At 36.4% G+C, this 22,872-nt stretch overlaps 2 protein-coding genes and 1 long non-coding RNA gene across 9 annotated transcripts; 1 reads left to right on the forward strand and 2 right to left on the reverse strand.

The window, feature by feature from the left end:
• On the forward strand, nt 1–14,169 carry LOC131537992 (adhesion G protein-coupled receptor E3). 4 transcript variants are annotated; one of them, XM_058771768.1, is made up of 11 exons: nt 1,892–2,926; nt 3,192–3,311; nt 8,480–8,632; nt 8,716–8,851; nt 8,955–9,077; nt 10,885–10,928; nt 11,020–11,133; nt 12,841–12,991; nt 13,102–13,218; nt 13,311–13,498; nt 13,595–14,169. In XM_058771768.1, the coding sequence occupies exons 3-11, from the start codon at nt 8,588–8,590 to the stop codon at nt 13,805–13,807; spliced, it is 1,131 nt and encodes a 376-aa protein (XP_058627751.1). In that variant the 5' UTR covers nt 1,892–2,926; nt 3,192–3,311; nt 8,480–8,587; the 3' UTR covers nt 13,808–14,169. The 4 variants fall into 4 exon arrangements, with proteins under 4 accessions (XP_058627750.1, XP_058627753.1, XP_058627751.1 ...); XM_058771767.1 differs by lacking the exons at nt 1,892–2,926; nt 3,192–3,311 and adding an exon at nt 1–139 and having other exon boundaries at nt 13,595–14,168; XM_058771770.1 differs by having other exon boundaries at nt 1,879–3,311; nt 13,311–13,343; nt 13,595–13,737.
• A 188-nt stretch (nt 14,170–14,357) lies between these two features.
• On the reverse strand, nt 14,358–18,796 carry LOC131537991 (uncharacterized). Of its 4 annotated transcripts, none has more exons than XR_009270448.1 (15): nt 18,677–18,796; nt 18,304–18,506; nt 18,088–18,197; nt 17,284–17,967; nt 17,049–17,182; nt 16,825–16,947; nt 16,599–16,643; nt 16,382–16,474; nt 16,193–16,273; nt 15,945–16,033; nt 15,743–15,845; nt 15,489–15,605; nt 15,272–15,360; nt 14,712–15,189; nt 14,358–14,502 (listed from the first exon to the last, which is right to left on the reverse strand). XR_009270448.1 is itself a non-coding variant. In XM_058771766.1 (15 exons), exons 3-15 carry the CDS (start codon nt 18,113–18,115, stop codon nt 14,915–14,917), a joined length of 1,773 nt encoding a protein of 590 aa, XP_058627749.1. In that variant the 5' UTR covers nt 18,116–18,197; nt 18,304–18,506; nt 18,677–18,796; the 3' UTR covers nt 14,358–14,914. The 4 variants fall into 4 exon arrangements, 3 of the variants coding, with proteins under 3 accessions (XP_058627749.1, XP_058627748.1, XP_058627747.1); XM_058771766.1 differs by having other exon boundaries at nt 14,358–14,942; nt 15,031–15,189; XM_058771765.1 differs by having other exon boundaries at nt 14,358–15,189; nt 18,376–18,506.
• A 1,712-nt stretch (nt 18,797–20,508) lies between these two features.
• Nucleotides 20,509–22,868, reverse strand: LOC131537995 (uncharacterized). The gene is made up of 4 exons (XR_009270449.1): nt 22,763–22,868; nt 20,967–21,114; nt 20,688–20,813; nt 20,509–20,584 (listed from the first exon to the last, which is right to left on the reverse strand). It is a non-coding gene; the product is annotated as an uncharacterized LOC131537995 (long non-coding RNA).
• Between the last annotated feature and the right edge of the window lie 4 nt (nt 22,869–22,872).

Consider the following 22,872-nt stretch of genomic DNA (forward strand, 5'->3'; position numbering starts at 1 on the left):
GTGGATGGCAACGCTGATTGTGGTTCTAATGCAGTATGTCTAAATTACGAAGGAGGTTATAATTGCACATGTGCAGCTGGCTACATTTCCAGCAATGGAAATAAGAAATTCATTCCAGGAAAAGGAGTTCAGTGTAATGGTAAGAAACTATTAGAGCCTAGAAAATTATTGGCCATTTAGTGCTTCTCGTTTTGCTTAAAGACACATATTTTATATTGCACAGTGTTAAAATTGTAATTTTATTGAGAAGATTTTGGTTTCTAAATATCTCTTGATTTTTTTCCCATGTACTTTCATAGCACAAAATGCTTGTCTATGTTTGCATTTTTCTGACAGTCTGTCAGTTCATGTGTTAGTGGTGGGTATTTAGTGACTCTTGCTGCACTTTACATTAATACGCCAGTAGGTATCAATGATTCATTCTAAAAAAATTAAAAATAATAAAAAGATTAATTCTAAAACAAATTAAATCTAGTGATGGGAAGCTCGGATCATTTTACAGACTCGGACCTTTGAGTCTTGTTCAGCAAAATGAACGAATCTTTTTTTCGAGTCATTTCGTTCATTTTAGCAAAACATAATTAAATTTTACGTGTTACTTCCCAAACGCGTCTACTACTTACGCAAACGTTGATCACACTACAAACAATACAAAACTATAATGCTATAAGAAACAGAAAATATTAATTTATTGTTTATCTGGGTCTTCAGTCTATTAGCTCACCTCATCTGACAAGTCTTCGGGTTTGAGTCGTTCGTTCATCACGTGACAGCCCCATAAACTTATGCTGCATGCCCTTACAACAATTACCTGTGGTATTACATGTGGTAAAACATTAAAAGTACTACACAAAAATTGTGTGGTAATTATGTGGTATTGTGTTGTTTTTTGGGACGCTTTACCACAGCATTTTTGTTGTACTGTATGTACAACCCCAAATCAGAAAAAGTTAGGACAGTATGGAAAATGCAAATAAAAAAACGAAAGTAGTGATTTCTAAATTTACTTTGACTTGTATTTCATTGCAGACAATATTAACACAAAATATTTCATGTTTTGTCTGGTCAACTTCATGTCATTTGTAAATATACATCCTTTCCTGTCATTCAGACCTGCAACACATTCCAAAAAAAGTTGGGACAGGAGCAATTTAGGTCTAGTAATGAGGTAAATTGGTTAAATAATGATGTGATTTGAAACAGGTGATGTCAACAGGTGATTGTTGTTATGATTTGGTACAAAAGCAGCATCCAAGAAAGGTCTAGTCCTTTAGGAGCAAAGATGGGCCGAGGATCGCCAGTTTGCCAACAAATACGTGAGAAAATTATTGAAATATTTAAAAACAATGTTCCTCAAAGAAAGATAGGAAGAGATTTGGATATTTCACCTTCAACAGTGCATAATATAATTAAAAGATTCAAGGAAGGAAGAGGGTACGGGTACTTGACTGGCCTGCCTGCAGTCCCGACCTGTCTCCAATAGAGAATGTGTGGCGCATTTTGAAGCGCAAAATGCGACAACGAAGACCCCGTACTGTTGCCCACCTTAAGACTTGTTTACAGGAAGAATGGGACAAAATTACACCTGAAACACTTCATCACTTGATGTCTTCAGTCCCTAAACGTCTTTTAAGTGTTGTGAAAAGGAATGGCAACATTACAAAGTGGTAAATGCTTTACTGTCCCAACTTTTTTTGGAATGTGTTGCAGGTCTGAATGACAGGAAAGGATGTATATTTACAAATGACATGAAGTTGACCAGACAAAACATGAAATATTTTGCGTTCCTATTGTCTGCAATGAAATGCACGTCAAAGTAAATTTAGAAATCACTACTTTCTTTTTTTTTATTTGCGTTTTCCATACTGTCCTAACTTTTTCTGATTTGGGGTTGTAATATATCTGTGATATTCCTGTGGTACTACTATCATATTTCTGCAGTAATACCTGGCTTTCCTGTAATAGTCCTGTGGTCCTTTTGTAATATTTTTGTGGTATTCCTGTAATAATTTTGCAGGGTTTTTTATGGTAACACTTAATTCGCTATATTACTGCAAGAAAACAGTAGTTTTTCTGTCATAAACCTGTGGTATTACTAGCATACTTGTCATAATCTTAAAAATGTTACAAATACAAAAATGTGACACACAATACTACATCTGCCATATTACATTTCAACATTTATTCACCATGTGTAACAACATCATCTGTGTACACTACAAAGTAGGGTATATGACACAATAAAACAATATAAGGCACAATTAAACAAAGCATGAAAATGCTAATTCACAGTATTCAAACATTAACATCTCACAATTAAGCTTTCGCTCATTTGTTGTGAACAGCCTCTCTCAGGGATCCTGTGTCCACATTAGGGAAAGCATTGTCTCGCGTAGCCAGAGCTTCAGACTGACAGCTTAAAGGGGTGGTTTACTGCGATTTCACTTTTTTCATTTTAAATAGTGTGTAATGTTGCTGTTGGTGCATGAACAGTATCTGCAAAGTTGCTGTGCTGAAAGTTCAACGTAAGCGGAGATATGGTCTTTTAAAAATCAGGAAGTTCAATGCCTACAAAAACGACTCATATGGGACTACAACGAGATACTTCCCGGGTTGCATACGAAATAAACCCATCAACCCCTCCCTCCAGAACATGCAAACAAGGGGGCAAGGCCATGTAATGCGGCTTTGTCGAAGAGGATGAGTTATAGTGGAGAGTTGTAGCTATTTTCACCGGACGCTGTAGTTCGTCACAATTGTTCCTGACAATTACAATCCTAATTTAGCTCTCTGTGCTGCGCATTTTACGGAAGACAGCTTCCAGAATCTACACGAATTCAATGCCAGATTCACACAGAAACTATTACTAAAACATGGAGCAGTTCCAACTTTAAAACCAGAGGCAGCAGTTGTAGAGCCACAACCTGTAAGTAAGATTTAATAATTTTAAATGTATTTGCATGTATAATTTCAGACGTAATGTTTTAGTTTTATCAAGGTCATAAACAAATGCCAACGCTGGCTTTAGTAGCCAGTTAGTTAAATGCTATTTCGTGTGTCTATGACAAACGCGTACAAACATTTTGGACCCGAATTTGTAATTATGTACTAATTTTGTAAATGTATTTTGCATGTGTGACCGGGGATTTTGATTTACCATTTGATGGTCTTAAATCTGTCACCGATTACAGAGAGTGCGTGTCTCCCTCTCGCTGCTCGCTGCGCATCACTCAAAATGTCTGAGGACGACAGTGCATGCGCATTTCTCATGCATAATGCACACACCTACTGACGACTCCAGGAAAATGCAGGTATTCACTGTTTCTTTTTTTTTTTTTTACTTACAAATTTACAGAAAACAGCAAATACAAATAAAATACGTTTAATGATGCAAAAGGAGAAACAAACTTTTATACTTTTTACCACTCGGTTACACATGTATACTTTATGACGTAATTTTTCGATTTGATCAAGAACGTAAACACAAGCCAACGCTGTTTGGTTATAATGGCCAGTTAGTTCGAGGCTATTTTGTGTGTATAAGACAAACGTGTACAAACTTCAAAAAATTGATATGTAATCACGACAGCAAACTTCCATTCAGAAACGTTTTGTAAGAGCCGTGCTTACGGAAGTTCTGCTTGACTCTCTTCATTACCGCTTTCTGGGTCTGATTCTGACTCAAACTGATACGGCAATATTGACACCATTATTTACATTTGACCGGAGCACATGCAACTGTCGCCCGTGAAGGGAATGGGCGTGACGTTTCTGGACAATGTGCAGTACGCCGTTTAGCCAATCACAACACACCGGCTTAACTAACCAATCTGAGCCCATTGCCTGTTTCTGAGGGAGTGGTTTCAGAGAATCAGGAAGTCAACCGGTCGTTCAAATGACAGAGGAGAAAGCAGCTTACAATAAAGGTGGAATATATGAAAAATAAGGCGTTTTTTAACAAACGAAACACGAAGACATGTTATATTGCACCCCATAAGCACAATCAAGCAAAGAAAAAAAGCAGTAAACCACCCCTTTAAGGTCTGGAATCCATGGCAGCTTTCATTGGCCAAGGCCCGCCCATGAGGCCGTTTGACCGACATGTCAAACAACCAATCACAGTTCATTTCGTTCAGCGTCACGTTTCGGGGCGTGGAAATGTCACCACAATAACAGACCGGTGTGTAAAACTCTCGGACGTATTTTACAGATTCTATGCCATGAACTTTAAATATTTCACATACTTTCAAAAATCCAGCGGTTAGTTGATCCTGATAAGCGCTCGTCATCACAGTTGTAAACATGACGGTTTTCTTCTTTCGTGAGGAGTTGGGCATCACGGCATCTTTGTTTCCACGTGGAACGTTAAAGAACGCAACACGCACGTCTCCCAGAAATCCTGTATAATTCAACCAGTCCGATGATGACATTGAAACTCTTGAAGTGTTTCCACTTTTGTGTGCCATATGTATCAGATGTTTAGCCAACGGTCCGTGGGAGTGACGACTGAGGCTGAGAACAGGGAAAGCACAGCTCACTTTTTCTGCAAAATAAAAAAATGGACATGACTAATATACATTAATAAATAATTGACAAACGGTCCTTTAGGTTGGTTTGAAAACTACCGATATGTGTGTTGGAGCAGGTTTAGAACAAAGCTAGGACAGTTGCCCTCCAGGAGCCGAGTGTGATACCCCTGATATAAAGTGTTATAAAAAAAACCTCACAATTACAGGAAAGTTAGTCTATAAATTATTAGACCAAAGCCAAAACCATGTACTGTTTTGCTGTTGTTCTGAATATGAGCACAGCTATCATGTGTCCATAGAAACAATGATTAAACAACAACATGACTGCAATTTCGATATTGCTCTTTTACAACAGTACATTAAAAATGTAATTAATAGTGAGTAGAGATGCATGACATATTAGCAGATGATATATTATTGGCCATAAGAAGGAAAATTCAAACATTGTTATTGCACCAATAACATAATTTCCACCAACAGTTCCACAGAAAATTAAATCTGGTATATTTACGTACCGAGAAATTCATGATTACACGCAGCTTCTTTCAATTTGCAATTTGACAATGGCACTGAGCAATAACACACTTCGATTTTAGTTTGTTTGACAGATGTTTTGCCAAAGCAACTCTGCAAAACACAATAGTAGAGAACTTTCATGTTATCATGAGAAGTGTTCATTATGAACCTGTGTGTGTGACAAAGAGTGTGTTTAGTATGTGAGCAACACATATACTCCACTCTAGGTTTTCTTTTTCTGCTCCCTACTCACTAAATAGGAGCATTTCTAAAGCCAATTCAGATCAATCCATTCCCTAACCTGCTTCTACTGTGCACCACATACATAATCTGGAATATTGTGAACACAGAGTAATACAAACAGTTAAATGTCTTGGACCACCAATGGGTCAATTAAATTTGAGGATTGAAACAACATTTTTTCTCTAAATACAATTTTATATTTACCTCACTTTCAGTTTGAGGTCGTGCATCTGTCCTTAGTCTTCTCAGCTCATTGAGAATCCAGGAATCTCTGAAACAAGATTTTAACTAATTATTTTTTATATAAACAATTTATTTTATCTTATAAATAATTTAGAGAAATATATATTGAAATTTTTCTATAAAAACATATATTATATTAGAGACTTCAGACTATGTTTAAAATTATACAGAGTGTAATCAATGAAGCGGCCATTTACAACACTTGCATCATGTCTGCACTTCACTGGAGAACTGTATGTGGTAACATCTAAATGAACTGGTTATTTAACATGATCAACCTGACTGTATTGACAGATCAAAGTCATTTTTAAGATCAGGTAAATATTGGCTCTATAACAACTGCATCAACTTTTTAGAGAGCATATTGTTTACTTTTTATTTAGCTTGTGTTGGAATTACCACACAAAAACAACAGAAAAACTACATATGGCATCTAATGGTAAATTCTTGTGATACTGTACAACAGAAAGTGCTGTGGTAATCCTGTCATATTTAGCTCTGCTCATTTGTTGTGTGGTAAATTTATGTAGTACTGCTGCAGTACCACAGGAATACCACAGGACATTCAGGCCATATTGTAATAACCGTAAGTTAAAAAGTTCTACAAGGACGTGAACGCTTAAGTTGGTATCTGGTAATTACGGTTATTAAGATGTGGCGTGAAGTCACCTAAAGCTACGGCTTTTACCCTCTGCTTGTACCACGTGACCGCGGAACCAGAGAAAAATACCGGCGTTTTCAAAGAAATCTATATTGCTGCTCTAAAAATGAGGGAAATAGATGCATAGATACTGTAATGTACTATAACAATATTAAAAAAAAAATTCTGTCAGCATTTCGGGAAGGCGCCGCCATATTAGCAGGACACGCTATCCGTTCCCATTGTTACTTCTCATTCTCTAAATGGATAACTGATTAACTTTTCTTTTGTTTTTGCCTTTAAGTTAAACAATAATTCATTCTTCATTGTAGGGAAGAGAAGCTAATTTGTCGCATTGCATGATAATTAGATTTTTTTTTTTCTCTTAGGTTTTGTAGAATTTCATTTACAATGTTCTGATTACCGTGAAAACAGTGTCGCTCGCTGCTGCTTCAGCCGTCATATTAAATTATCCATATAAAAGTGTGTTCAACAAGCTGACAGAAGTCGATCCATTTCTTTGTTGGAAACTTTTAAATGATAAAGTATAATTGTTGTCATTATAAATATTCATTTTTCCACGCCACGGAGAATCAGAGATTGTGGGTCACATTCAGCGAACAGTCACGAACTCATAGTACTTTTTAATATTTAGCCTATTTCAACAAATGACAAGCAAAATCAAATCCCTAGGAGCTTGTGAACAGTTTTGTAGCATTTTTAAATGCTTGTTTAATGTACCAAGACAGTGATAATCACGGATAATCAGTGTTGCCAGATTGGACGGTTTTGAATTTGATTGTGAGGGTAAATATTGGCTTGGGCGGGTAGACAAATTTTGGGCTGGTTTTTAATCAGTTTGGCGGTTTTCAAAACATTTAAATTGTATAGGCTAATTGGTTAAAAAACAAGCCCAAATGTGCATATAGCCTACTCCATGCATCCAATCAGTCACCACAACGTTACTAAACACACGCACAATATCTGGTGCTGATGCTGACATCGCGGCCGCAATTTTAGCCAATCATTGACTGATCTGCAGACAGACGATGATTCATGAGTGACGGGTTTTTAGCGCGATAACGGATCTGATTTTGAATGTATAAACTGTAAGTGATCATAATGCCTATATATACGTTAGATGGTAAAGAGTGGAGAGTGTTTTAACTCTCAAAACGTGAATTACACCTGAGGGAGATGACACGAAGGCATCACTGCAACTCCGAAATCAGAGCACAGTTAAATTATAATCAAAATCTATCTATACGATCCTGTCTTTTTATCTTTTAAACGGTCCAGATTATATCCTTTAAAGCTGCTGGACTTGTTATTTTTGACTGTGCAAAGTTCTATATTATGTTCAATATGAATTTCACGAAAGACTAGTTCTGTGTGAAATTATAGAGCGACACGAAAGTAAGAGCATTGTTGTTGTTACATTTTTTTTAATTGTCGGATTATCATACTGACACAGTTTTGACTGTCATGGTGTGCATGGACGAGTGTGAAATACCTATAATTAAGTTGCTTATTCTGATCACTTATATATTGGGCACTTTTTGCATTTAAATTCTGACTGTTGACACTGAAAATTATGCATGTGTTTATCAGTGTCTGCTTGCATATTTTAATCATATTTGGCAGTTCTCTTTAATGTATTTGCCCCGATTTTATCCATGGGAAATTTATCTAGCATTATATTTATATCATTTTGTCATCATTATTTCGTTATAAGGAGTTAAAAATGGCTCTTATCAACCTTGATTTACATTCTATCACATTATTTTGACAGTTAAAGTTTTGGGGCGGGTTTTTGGTCTGGAAATCGTACATTCAATCTGGCAACACTGCGGATAATCCCCAGTCCTAGGATGTGAACAGCACCGAGTTGAACATCACGTGTTCTCATCTCGTAATTACAGTAATTAATTACTACATGGTGTGAATGCAGCATAATTCCAGTACAGCACGCACGACTGAACGAATCACTCCCCGAGACGACTCATTTTTCCCCGAGTCACATTAAAGATTCGTTTAAAATTAACGAATCGTTCAAGAACAACCCATCACTAATTCAATCAGGAACGACAACATGCCACACAACAGCACCATGGCTTTGTCTAAAACAATTTCTGTCAACACAGCAAAACGTAACTGACAATACTGTGTGTAAGTGTTGCCTCAATATAAACTCAGATGGCAATTTCAAACAAGCGAACGTGATTAAATGCAAGAGAGCTCGACATGAATCTCATATAATCTCTGTGCAGCAGAGAAAACATCTGAATCTCTGTTCATCTCATTTCAGACATCAATGAACGTGTGGATGGCAGCGCTGATTGTGGTTCTAATGCAGTAAGTGTCAATTCTGGAGGAGGTTATAATTGCACATGTGCAGTTGGCTACATTTCCAGTGATGGAAGAGAGATGTTTAATCCAGGACAAGGAGTTCAGTGTATTGGTAAGAAACTATTATATTTTTTGGCTTGCAGTCTAATGTGAGAGTTTTCAGCTGAGAGTTTTGTTTATTATGTTAAATTACAGACAGAGATGAATGCAGTGATGATCCCAGTGTTTGTGGAAAACATACAACATGTCATAACACTGGTGGCGGTTACTACTGCATCTGTGCTGCTGGATTCAGAAACTAACTTCACTGATACAAGTGAACTCTGCCAGAGTAGGTCCTTTAAAACCACTCAAGTTCACATTCTGACACATTTAAGTTTATTTTTGAGAAACGTAAGATCTTTCTTTAAAATGTTGTTCTGATGTTGTTAAAGGTGTATGTGACGTTGATAAATCTATATGTGGAGGAGGAGTCTGCAAAAACAGCAAAGACGGTCATGAATGTGTGTGCAGCTCAGGATTCACCAACTATGGTCACAAACAAATGAAATGCACAGGTTAGAGTTCTGTTAAAAGTTTATTTTTGGTAACTATCTCTTTTATTTCATGCTTTCCCATAATTCATAGCACAAAACGTTTGCTTTAGTTTTAACATGAGCACAAAACAGCTATGGAACAATGTATTGATGTAGGCATGGGACGATAACCGGTTTTAACGTATACCGCGGTTTGGAAAATTCACGGTTTCAAAACCACTAAAATTTTCCGTTATACCGTTCCTGTGGTATGCACAGTTTTTTTTACGTGTCGTCAAATACGGAAAGTGCAGGACTCCCTCAGTTGTGAGCAGTGAAGAGCGTAACGAGTCACACGACCCCTCCCCCTCCTCCGGACAGCGGTCAGTGAGAGTCACCTGTGTGTAGGATGATGGCCTAATGAGGTGAATCCTCAAGAACTTTTTCCCCCGTCGAAAAAGGCGAAGTCTGCTGTCTGGGAATTTCTCGGGTAACGTAGACCAATCATGTTCGTACAGATGCCGTTTTGGCACCGATCGCTAAGTAAATACTTCCAGGTCGTACACAAACGATATATCTGTGTCGTCTTCATTTCTCTCTCTTTCACCCTCGATCAAGACAGAGACCCATTCGCCGGTTGTTTCAGTGTTGAAATAAATACTATTTGGCTTGCTACCGAGGCAGATAACATACCTAATTAACTTCAGCTAGTTTCCTCCCTCACGTTACCTCACAGAGCGGGGAATAGCAGACTAAAGTACTACGTTTCTGCGATTTAGTACAATACATTAGCTGGTATCACGTCTATAATTTTAAGCCTCCTGCCATTGTTTACATCTGTTCAAAATCACGTCATTTAAAAAAGAAACAAACTGCTGGCTCAGGTGTCTTTGCCACTGTTTGAGTGATATACGGAGAGAGACCGTGTGTGTGTTGTGTGTGTGTGTGTGTGTGTGACACAATCGCGCACTCTCCTTATGTGTATGTGCACACATCTTTGTACCTCACCGCTCATAACTTGGACTGAAAGATGAATGTGTAGAAAGTGAGCATATCTCCAAAAACCTTGTTGAGCTGCAGGTTTAATGACTGCATTTTTTTATTTTTTACAGAAATAGTTTTGATTTATGTTTTTGATTATTGAAATGTAGGTTTAGGTTAAGTGACTGCATTTGTAATTTTTTTTTCATTTAGAAGGATTTTTTATTTTTTTTACAGAAAATAATTTATGTTCTTATTATTGTTGAGCTGCAGGTTTAGGCTCACTTAAGTGACTGCACATATTTTAATTAACAAGAATTCAATTATTTATATTAATTATTTAGCCTGACATGTTTACCATTCCAAAATGTTCTATATGTTTATTAAAAATAAAATGTATTGTGTTCAGTGGAAAAAACGTTGTTTTTTACCCAGACATTTAAAAATAACATATTTTAGAGCTGTAATAGCAATACCGTGAAACCGTGATGTTTTTAGCTAAGGTTATCATACCGTCAGAATCTCATACCGGCCCATGCCTATATTGATGTAAATGTGCTCCGGCCCAAAACATTATATGCAGTGTGAGCACAGGACAGTAGGGGAGCAGGAAGGGAGGATAATCGCGCTTGGGTTTGGTATGCAACTGTGCCAAGTGATAGTGTGCACTTAAAGAGCTATTTCAACCTGTTGTTGGTATAAATGGATGTATTTAGGTTGATTCAGTGATATTAATAAGGTTACCATTTTTTCTGTGTAATATGCTGTTGTGCAACACAGTCTGTGCTGCTGATCTGAATATCAGATGTGATCACATAATCACAGCCATACTTTTTTCATGTGATATTATGTTCGTTTTGTTTTTCAGAGCATAAGTGTGACAGATTATTAAGTGAGAGCAAAGCATCTCCGGTATGGGACTTTTACTAGACTACTGAGACAGAATATGAATATTACAGTCATTCATAATGAACCAGAATGCTGATTTCTCTTTTCTGTGTAGGCATCACCAGAGCTCACAAAACTCACCTCTTTGATGAACAGCAGCTGTCTGGTACTGAGTCAGAGCGAATCTGTCTGGAATAATACACAAGTGAATGGAGAAAAACTTTTGGAGGTGACACTTTTTAAATCAGCTTTTATGGCAAAAATAAAACAGTTTTAAAAAATGCTCTTTGTAATTATGTCAAAAGTTTTACTTTATTATGTTGGCTTTAGAAAGCCAATTTATTATTATTATTAGTTGTTGTTGTTGTTATTATTAGACTACTTTTTTTTTTTTTTTAATTCCCAGAGCTTTCAAGCTATAACCACTAAACTCGGGATAGACCTTCACACTGTTCTGACACAGTGTGCTATATCTGTTATCTATCGATCACTAGCAAAGCCTAAAAATACGGCGCCCTTACGGGAAATGCTGGTGGAAAAAATTCCGGGTGGGAGGAAAAAAATATTTTTTAAATGTTTTGCGTTCTCTCGAGAAACTTTGCGTTCCCTCACAAAACTTTTGCATTGTCTCGCAAAGATATTTGCGTTCTCTTGCAAAACCAGTTGAGTTGGACAAACTCTTCCTGTTTACTTTACAGCTTGCAGTGGTTCACACAGCTCTGTATGTTCACAATGGAGCCGTTCATAGAGTTTTATTTTGAACTTAGACTCAAGTATAAAGAAATAAAGTCAGTGCTTAGTTCAAGGAACAGTTTTGGGACATTCTAAAATGCTTAAGGTGGCTTAATGATTTAAAACAGTGACATTGGAGGACAAAATTTGATAATAAATTCATAAAGTGATTCATAAACAATAAATTCAAGTTCATTCGCCTACCTTAAGTGTTTTCTATGGGGGGAGAAAAAGTTGTAAAAAAAAAAAAAAATGTGCAGGGCATTGTGTTCATATTCAGGGCTATTCTGCTTTATTAATAGTAATATTATTAATAAGGTTATTAATATTAGCCTAATAATTTTATCAGTATTTATTATCAAATTTTGTCTTCCAATGTCAATGTTTTAAATCATTAAGCCACCTTAAGCATTTTAGAATGTCCCAAAACTGTTCCTTGAACTAAGCACTGACTTTATTTCTTTATACTTGAGTCTAAGTTCAAAATAAAACTCTATGAACGGCTCCATTGTGAACATACAGAGCTGTGTGAACCACTGCAAGCTGTAAAGTAAACAGGAAGAGTTTGTCCAACTTAACTGGTTTTGTGAGGGAACGCAAATATCTTTGCGAGAGAACACAAAAATTTTGCGAGGGAATGCAAAAGCTTTGCGAGAGAGCGCGAAACATTTTTAAAAAAAATTCCACTCACCCTGAATTTTTTCCACCACCATGTCCCTTTAGGGGCTCCGTGTAAAACCTAGCCTTAGACATTTTAGCAATTGTTTATCTGTCTATCTATCTGACTCTGTCTCTGCCCGTCTGTCTGTCTCTCTCAATTAGCTTTTACAAGTACTTGAAGATTATAGCCTATGCTTTCTGAAATAACATGGGCTATATGTACTTAAGTCCTACTTTTGTGTGTAAGAAAAAAACTCTAACTAATTGTATTCATTATAAATGTAAACTTCTAATACATTTGAATTGAATTGCAAATAACATCAACTAAGGTTTAGTTAACACTTAAGCATATTATTTTAAAGTATATTATTTCCATAACAAGTACTCTTTTAAAAGTACAGTATGCTAAAGTGTAGTTCTTTTTCACAAGGGTAAGCTAAATTATGTGGTAAAATGTCTTGCAGACATTCAGCAGAACTAAAATGAGTGCTTTAAACGTCATCTTGATCCACAAGTCTCTCTCATTTCACCCACCACAATACAGGCATTTCTGAGTGATCTAGATTATCTGCTTCATGGTGGCTTCAATGATAATGATATAGTCTCAGCATTGTTTAGGATTGTGGTAATCTTACTAAAACTGACCGGACATCTGCTGTCAGCAAGCCGGACCAGGAAAATAAGCACTAAAGCTGGTAAGAAATACGTCACTAAACTTTACACTTCAGTGCCATTAGTACCATCTTCAGTAACATCTGTTTCAATGAATCTGTTTTATATTTGTAATGTGGCTTTTGCCCTCCAGATGTGGAGCTGTTAGTAAAGAGGGGCAATTCTCCTCCTGAGGGTCATTTCATGATGAATATCAGTGGAGCACAATTGACCTCCAACTGGGACACAGCAACAGGAAATACATACCTCGGTACACATTCTTATAAATACAACATAGAAAAAGTACAGTATTTTTAATTGTACAGTATAAAACGATTTTTACTGTCTTTGTGCATGAACCAGGCTTTACAACTGCAGCTCTCCTCAGCTACAAAGGTCTGGATGAATCACTCAACTGCTGTTTTAACCATTTAGAGACACAGCAAAAGCAAACTTTCAAGATCAATTCAAAAGTAGTAACTGCCACTTTTAGTAACTATGAGACAACCAACCTAAAGAAACCAATAAAGCTCACGTTTTCTCACCTGACGGTATGGAACAGTTTGCTCTCAGTGGACCACATATAATGTGTTACACCAGTGTGATGCATTATTAATTGATATTTCTACATGTACATTTCCCTCCAGAAAAAGAATGAGAAGCATATGTGTGTGTTTTGGGATCCTGAACTAGACGGGGGCGCCTGGTCAACACATGGCTGCACTACAGTGAGATCCACTGCCGATCAGACCGTCTGCTCCTGTTATAAGCTCGGCAGTTTTGCTGTGCTGACGGCTCTCTGTGACACTGGGGATTGTAGGCCTACTCTTAACTTTTGTCAGCGTGGCAGCAAATCTTAAACTCGTCATAGAAGTGAAAATTCTAAGCCCAAAAGTAGGCGGGGTGAAGTAAATGAACAGAGCTCTTTTCCATTCTCAATAGCTGAGATGCCCTTGAGCAAGGCAACTAACCCCCAATTTCAAATGGCTGCAGCACCACTGCTGTGTGTGAATGGGATAAATGCAGAAGACAAAATCAGAGTATTGAAGGATCTAAGGATCCTCAAATGCAAAATGTGTGTTTTGCTTCAAGAGAGCATACATTTGTTGTGTTTTACTTCATTTATTTTATATTAATTCATTCATTTATGATAATTTATCATTTAATTATTTTATTTCATTTAAAAATATAATCATTTCTAATAATCATTTAAGCCATTTATATACTCTTTTCATTGATATTATATAGTTGATTTATATATTATTTTTCCATTGTTGTTTTGTCTTAAGATGTCTTCATGTCAAGGTTTTTAATATCACAGTTGTTGTGAAGTAATTTTCCATTACTATTTCTTGTTGTATAATAACACTTGTCGGATTTGTGTTTGTTAAATAAAGTCTGAGCACTGAAACATTTGCAACTAAAATTATTCCTTAATAAAAAATAAATAAATCCTTCCATCAAGTTTCATCTTCAGCTTAGGACAAAATGTTGGATTATGCACAAACATCCTGTTTGATCTTATTTTGCCACTTGTCAAGCCATTGTGTAGTTCCTACAATGTGCAAAAACGGTTATTTTAAACAGAACCACAGTATTTGTTTGAAACAAGTGTAAAATATGGATATTTCTCAAATTGTAAACTTCTAGAAAATTCCAACAGATATGCTTGTAAATGTCAATGAGACACTGCATATGCAAATTAGCACTTTACAAAAGGGAAGTCACATTTATTCAGTTATTGGTGATATTCGTCTTGTTTACCATAATGTCCTGGTCTGTTATTACAGTGTCCACCACCAATCCCTGCTTCAATATTGATAGCGGCTTTCCTGTAGCTCAAATAGTAGAGCATGGCGCTAGCAACGCCAAGATCATGGGTTCGATTCCCAGGGAAAGCAAGAGCTGATCAAATGTAAAAACTGTAACTTGAATGCAATGTAAGTCGCTTTGGATAAAAGCGTCTGCTAAATGCATAAATGTAAATGTAGTGTTCTGTAAAAAGAAATTGGAGGGTTATTCAAACATTGAATGCATTTGTAATGTAGTAATTGAAGTTTGTTTGCAAGTGTAAAGTACATACTTATCATAAGGATATGACTTATCAATGTCACATCCACAGTTGAATGGCATGTCCACTGTGACCATTGTTGGATCAATGCCAGCACAGTCACTGTGCAACCATTTGTTACAACTGTCACACTGAATCCATTGCAGTGTTTTGACATCTGGATGCATGGTTCTGCAGAAAAAATAAAATATAATTATATATAGCTGCTCAATAAATACAGTATAACATGTTCAAATGCAGTATGGTCACTTACTTTTGCTGGATTTCTTGAAATATGCAAACACCAAGGTTTTGGGCTATACATCTGTTTTTAGTTTTAGACGTGTTCTTTGGTTGCAAGTCCTAAGAACAGAAGATGAGTAAAGCAGTGTTTACTCTTAAGCAAAATATTAAATGTCATGTTTATTGTATATTACATACATCCTTGTTAGAGAGAAAGCCACCATTAAAGCTTAACTGGTCTGCTTTACCTCAATTTCTAGATTTTCAACCAAACAGGAGGCATGGTAAAGTCGAAGATGAATCAGCTGGTCAGTGTGAAGCAACTCGGGAGACATTTTGAGACCTTTTGCTTCCATCTCTGCCATCTAAGAAAATGTAAAGGGAATTTGAAGAATTTGCTGTAATCATTTTTAAACGGTATTTGTTTACTTTCCCATAGCATGCATTACATAAATATTAATCAAAGTTGCAATCATAAATTCATAAAAAACTATCCGCTCACTGTGCAAACAAAAACACCACAGTTGTTTCCATCATTTCTTCGCCATTGCTGTGGATTGCACACAGTCCACCCATCCAGGGAGTCTACATTTCTATAGGCATCTCTGGAAGAAAGAAATGAACTTAAAGCAGACTGTACCTAAGTTACGAAATGTTTTTAAAATAACTGTGTAAAACATAAAATAAATGATAAAATGCATTACTTCAGAATGTCCATATCTGGGGGTGAAATGTTCATGTAACGTTCTGTGTTGTCATAAATCTTTATTTGTTTTTCCATCTTGTCAAAAACCTGTAGAAGAAATTAAATAAAGAGCCATTAAAGCAGTCACAAATACATTTGTTTGTACTTTTTTGGCTTGTCTATAATAACACTATATAGCTTATAGCTTGTCTATAATAATCACATCTATATACTCTATAATCTGAACATTGCTAGAGTTGTACTAACCCAAAGAATGAAGTGACATCCTGTCTCTGGTGTCTGATCCGTGCCAACAATTCTTGATAGAAGTGTTTTCTGTGTATCATTCTGAAATGAAAGAAATAGGAAACACATGTCCCTGAGGCATTCGTGACATTCATAGGATGTAAAGACAGGATTGCTTTAATGCATTTTATTTCAGAAATTGAATAGTACCTCAAGAATTTTCAGATGTGAATCAGGAATTTTTCTTGAAGCCAGCCAGTCCCTGTACCACAAAATGAATGTGTCAGTCGTCAAGGCTGCAACCTGAGGATAGAACAAAATTACATGCAAATTGCACTTCTTTCATCTGCTCATAATGCTTGTTTGCATGTTTATGAAAATGATTAAAACTTGTGAAAAAAGTATAGATTCTGAAGAAGTTACTTACATTCTGATTTTCTGAGGCAATTTGTGCAATCCGACAATTTACAGTCTTTAAAGCAAAATATGAAGATGCATAGTAAGAAAGTGTATTCAAATATATTGTGTATTTCCATATCTACTTACACATCTTATATAAGGTGACAGTTATCTGTATGTGATAGCTGAATAATCAAGTCAATTTAATCATAATTAAATATTAAAATCATAAGGTAACCATAATTGGTACTTACATTGTCATATAGCCATGGCATCAGTTGGCTACTGGTGTCTTTCAAGAGACGGGCGTAACGAGAGATTCTAGCAATGACATCATGCTCTCTCTTCTCAGCAGCATACAGCTGTTGGATTTTGTCCTAATGATGCAGAAGATGTGTTAATGATTTTATATTCCTATTAATAGTAAATATTATTACTACTGACATATGTCAATGGTGTTAATCAGCACACTTGTTACCTTATTTTTATCATTAATTGGAAACATTGCCACTGAAAAACGGTAACCATCCATAGTAGGACTGTCCCCCTTTGCTGGAGCCTCAGGACTTCTGGACTGTTGTTGACTGTTGTCAGGTTTTCTTGTGTGTGTTCCTGTAATTAATTGGGAAACAATAACATAACATTAATAAATAAAGTGGCAAACTTTAATAAATTTAATGTCACAGTGTAATTTTAAATTTTCACATTCTTACCTGTTTGGCCACATATCAGTTTGCCATCTAATCCAATGCGTATGGCTTCTGCTATACTCTGTTTTTCAATTTCCTTCATGAAGGAGCTATACAGTCTTTCATTGTGCAGGTGAAAAAACAGACGTAGTGAGAACATGTAGTGGATGTCCTTCATTTGACATAGTGAGTATCGACTTGAGGAAAGCTCTCTGTTTATTTGTTCTGCTGCTGAAGAATTAATCAGACAAGCCAGATCTGGAATCACTTTCAGGCTACGCAGTCTCTCTTCAGGACGCTTTTGTTTTTTTTGGTGAAATCTGTCATACAGTGAGTACCGGTCTGATGTCCCTGTCTCAGGGTGTGGACATGAGAATCGTTCCATTTCTTTGGGTTCTTCTGCATGTCTTGGTTTCCTCCTAATTTTCTTCAACCACTCAATATTTACTGTTAACTTTCCTGCAGCTGCCAGTGATATGTTTGTGTCCGTTGGTGCGCATACCCTTCCGTCATTTGGCTGGAAAAATTTCTGTTGCGTACGATTATTAACATGCCTGGCAACACGTCCAGCGATGTCAGAGATGTACACAGTGGGGGGATATTTAAAACTTAGCAGAGCATCCCTGTGGTCCCGTGCAGATTCCTGCCACCATAATGGTGATGTATAATATATAACACCATGGGTGCAGCCCATATGTAATACTCCACCTGTGTTAAAGTGACAAGAATGACAAATTACATACATGTTTTCTGCATAGATGATGGTACTTCAACAAAAAAAGTAACCCTACACAAATGAATTAATGACACTGAAAAACAATATCTTACCTCCAGCTTTTTTCAGCTTTACAAACATTTTGGGGTAAACCTCCTTATAGTGAGCCAGTTGTTGACACTCCAAGACAGTTGCATGCCTTCACCAGGTCTTCTCTTTTGTGCTGTGGAGAAATTACTTTCTATTAGTGTTGTTCGTGGGAAAAAAGTTAATAGTGATACATTGAGTGCTTACACGAATACTGTGAGACTTCAAGTATAAATATTTACCGATTTAGAGTCCAGTATTTGTAAAATATGGTCTTCACCAATGTCCTGGCTTTCACGGCATACAGAGCTCACCCTTTCACTTTGAGAGAGACCTTTGAAAACTTCTGTTTTTGGAAGCTTGTCATGTAGTCTTGTGTGTTGTCCAATCCAAGGAGCAAAGGCTGAAGATGTCAGTGGACTTGAGAAAGCATTGTTAGATGAGTCTGAGGAACAGAATTTTTTCTAAGATTAACATCAGTTAATTTTTGGTTCTACTGCTACAAAACCCAAGGCTTTACCCTTAATGTTGAAACGTAATATATAATTAAGACACATTATTAACATTAATGGCAATAGTACTGTTAAACAATTGAAACAGTATTTTCATTGGTACCGTCACAAAATCCAGTGGCAATGATCTCCTTTTCCAGGTTCTCCCATCTTGCTGCCACATTAACAAGGGTGTCCTGGAGGCCAATGTTCTGAATGTCCGGGCGTCTCATGAGATTGACTGGAAATTATAGAGTAAAAGGGGTTGTATGTGAATGTGTGTTATTTTGAAGGCCTAAATGTTGTGTTAAGAACATTTACAGATCTGAGGGTTTTTATTCAGATTTGACTCTCACCTGGTATATCAAATGCAACTTTCCAATTGGTGTCTGCTATGACAATGGATGGATGATAACCACAGCGGTAACAAAAAAAAATTGTATGAGTACTGCCTTAAAGCACTGAAATGGTAGAATGCTTTTCTTAGCATGTTGATTGGCAAAGCAGTTCTTGAATGGGATTCAATTGTTCTAAACAGCCGACCCACAACAATATGATTCTGTAGAAAGTAAATTTAATAGAGGTTTTACTCAACTGATGAACAGTTTTGCATGATTATTGTGATATCTTGAAACATGCTCTCTAAATATCAAAATTTTGTGTATACTTACTGAAACACCAGCAGTCAGAAAAGAGCATAAAGGGATTGACAGAAAAATTCTGTTATTGTAGTTGTGAAACCCACTCTCATATTCTTGAAACCGGACAAAGTTTCTGCAGACAGGACACTCCTTGGCATAGACAGAAACACCTAGATAAAAAATAAATCAATTCAAGGTGATTTTTAAGGTGAGTTTTAGTAAGAAAGAAAGTTGCTCATTAACCATTACGTTAATCATTTTACCTTTAAACTGTTTAAATATTCCATAAACAGTTGCTTGTCGGGTGATGAGTATTTTGTTTCCAAGATCTGGAGGACATGGGCCAGGACAGTATGGGCACTGTACTTCTAGTGGTTCAAAGTTTTCAGGAACAGGCTTCTCTGTTGTGGTTAAATCCACTGGAAGGTCTTCTGGTATCCTTTTTGAACTCCAGAAGTAGTTGGTTTCCATGATGATACTACTACGTGAATGTTGGTGGACATCATCACCAGCACTGATCATCTCCTCAACATCTTCAATATCCTCATTTGAGGTGTCCACTACATTTTGTAACAGCTGGGGATGCTCTTGAAAAAGCCACCACATGGATAAGTATCTATGGACACAACTGATCCGATTTTTTGTACCTCTGCACTGGCAGTGCCACTTACCAGTCTTACTATCAAATGTGCAGACTGTTCTTCCAAACTTACACCAATTGTCCTTTTGGCCTGTGTACACAGAAAAGTATATATATCGCTCAGAAAGGCCATGCTCACCCCAAAAAAATAGGAAAGACACAGTCTATGTCCTTAGAGCAAGCCTGCTGGTTTACTGCAGTGCACTCTTCAAGTCTCGATTTTGAAAAAAGTCCTTTTCTTGCATCTCCTGCAGGGACTCATTGCGTAGTGCTGGTGGAGGACTGTATGATGTTGCTGTCCTGGTCCTTTCTAAGTGAAAACATTCTTTCCCAGGGTTTCCACTGTTTGCAGCAATGCTCATGAAGTCTGTGCATGCCTGCACTTCACAGGCAAAATAATTTAAAACAGAAGACTTTTGCACATGTATTGGTAGTCTCATCCCATGAGATTCTTTTGTTGTCACATATATTCCATTCACAGAATCAATGCATATCATTGGTTCCTGTCTGCCATGCTGCTGTCTTTCATGTCTTTGGTAGTTGGATGTGATCGTGAAATGAATCCCACATTTCTTGCAGAACAGGTTCTCTTTCTGAACTGGGTCAACATGGATAGTGTCCAGGCAGGGTTTTCTGTCATCTAAGAAATAATGATACATTACATTATGACATTTTCCACTTTATTACATTTACTGTGTAGGATGGTTATGTATTATGTGTCAACCTGAGGCTTTTTCTGGGAACATCAGACCTGTTGTTGGCACACAACAAAGACAAACAAACAAAATGTATCATTACAAAATTAAATATTTAAAAAACAATAGTACAACTTTCAAAATTGACAAAACACGTACCATGTCTTTTTAAGTGGCATTTGAAATCAAAAGACCTTTGAATTACTTTCTTGCACTTTGAACAATGCCAGTGGCTCCTTCTACCACTTTGTCAATCAGGACAGTAACATGGTATTGCAAACTTGCCTACAAAGAGCGATTATGGAATTAACATGACAAGTAATGGATCTTGGATATTATACATAATACAACATATATTATAGTGATTTAACAAAATATTACATAATTTATATTACATATAAATATTACATTACATTTACATTTTTAACAATTACTTACTTAGTGACTCTAAAGTGAATGGCAAATGTTAGATGCCGTTTGGATATATGATCACTGGATGCTGTAACAGATGTTCTGCAGTAACAGCAGTCCTGATCTCCTCCAAGGCTTAAAAGCTCCTCTTCACTGACAAACTCAAACTTCCTTGCTGAAAAAGAAAACAAATTTGAATAAGCAGACCAAAACACCATCAGGATGACAAAGAATATTTGCTACAATATCACTCCATATCCTAAATCAGTGGTACTAAATCTTTTTTACTCCATGGCCCCCTCCTATCGCAATCAATACTGCAAAGCCCCCCAACCTTTTTTTCTTCACAAAAACAGTTGTAATTCTAGTGTTATTACTTTGCAAATTCATGTTATTATTTGTTAACAAAATATATTAAAGATAGATTTTAATCTAAAGTGCTCTTTTTTTGGAAACATACTTTGCAGAAATGTCACTACAGAGTGTATTTACAACTTTACAGTACTTTGTTCAATTATACAGTAACATTAACAAATAAGAAGTCAACCTATCATACCAAACAAGACCACAGGGAAACGCCAAATGACTGCACATAAACTCAGCGATCTGAAGGCGGCTCTGTGTCATCAGTGAACAGTTCCTCTTTCAGAACAAGCCGACATGTATGTGTTTGGAGCGTCTGATGCCCTTGCATTAACATCACTGATCCTCACAGTGCATTAATTTTGACAACTACGTGAATATACTGAACTGTGTTCAAGCAGAAATATGATATCATAGTCATGACTTATACCCGTACCCAGGCTTTGAAAATTAGTGAGGTAAGGTGAGGTGGGTAATTCTCTTATTATAGAATTGTGCTATAATAACCCCTACAAATACAACTCATTATATACACTGTAAACACTTTAAAAGAGACAGAAATTTAGATGTTTATAAAAGATGTTTTCTCTGTTTCGGAGGGATGATCATTTTTTAAATCATACCCTATTTATTGCATCAAAACTTGTTAATAATTTATAGTTAAGGGTGGATCATTTTATCAGTCGTTTATTATTCATGCAACAATACATATTACTGTTATAGTTTTTATTAACAACCATTGCTATAGCTGATAACTTTGTCTATTGCTCTTATGAATGTTTATAGCATGATTTGTGAAAATTTAACTACTGAATGGAATACTTTGCGTATTTCATTTCATTAACCTACTTGTTCTACAAATCTGTGCACTAGTGTGAAATGCTACTGTTTTTGATAGAGTTGATAACGTTTCTGACTGAAAATATCATATTTTTTTACGTTTTCCTTAACGAATGTGCTATCCTGTAAGTAATAATCTGTCCATGGGCTTTTTCTAAAACAAACAAAAACGAAAAATAGACCAAAATTATTTAAAATCTTTTTCAAATATAAAATTATATAAATATGATAAAGATATGGCTGACCATAAACTGCAACTTCCTACTTCATTAACTTTCTAAAGTGTTAAATTAAGTGACAAATCCCAAAAACGCCTATAATAGCTGGATCTATCAGTGATGCTGCGCCCGCGCCCTCACTCACAACTGGTTCATTCTGCGTCTTGCAGCGATCATTTTCATACTGCGGATGTTAAACATTCTTGCAAACTGTCTAAACTGAATTATATATGTCATGCAGACATTCATAACTACATGAAAACATTACCGAGGTCCGGAACTCGGTGACCTCATGATCAGTGCGCCGAGAGCACACACAGTTCGTCATATCACTAAATTACTACTCTTACTGAAGTAAGAAATGTTGTTGATGTTAAGAAAATGCCGAATTATTTTGCTTACCTTCCATCCTGTAAATTCTCCAAGAATCGGCAACACCTTAAAAAAAATTGAAAAGTAAATATAGCGACTATAAATTATTTTTAGCGCCTTTCCATGCATGTAGCTGTAGC

The sequence above is a fragment of the Onychostoma macrolepis genome, chromosome 03 (assembly GCF_012432095.1).
Source record: "Onychostoma macrolepis isolate SWU-2019 chromosome 03, ASM1243209v1, whole genome shotgun sequence".
NCBI classification, from domain to species: domain Eukaryota; kingdom Metazoa; phylum Chordata; class Actinopteri; order Cypriniformes; family Cyprinidae; genus Onychostoma; species Onychostoma macrolepis.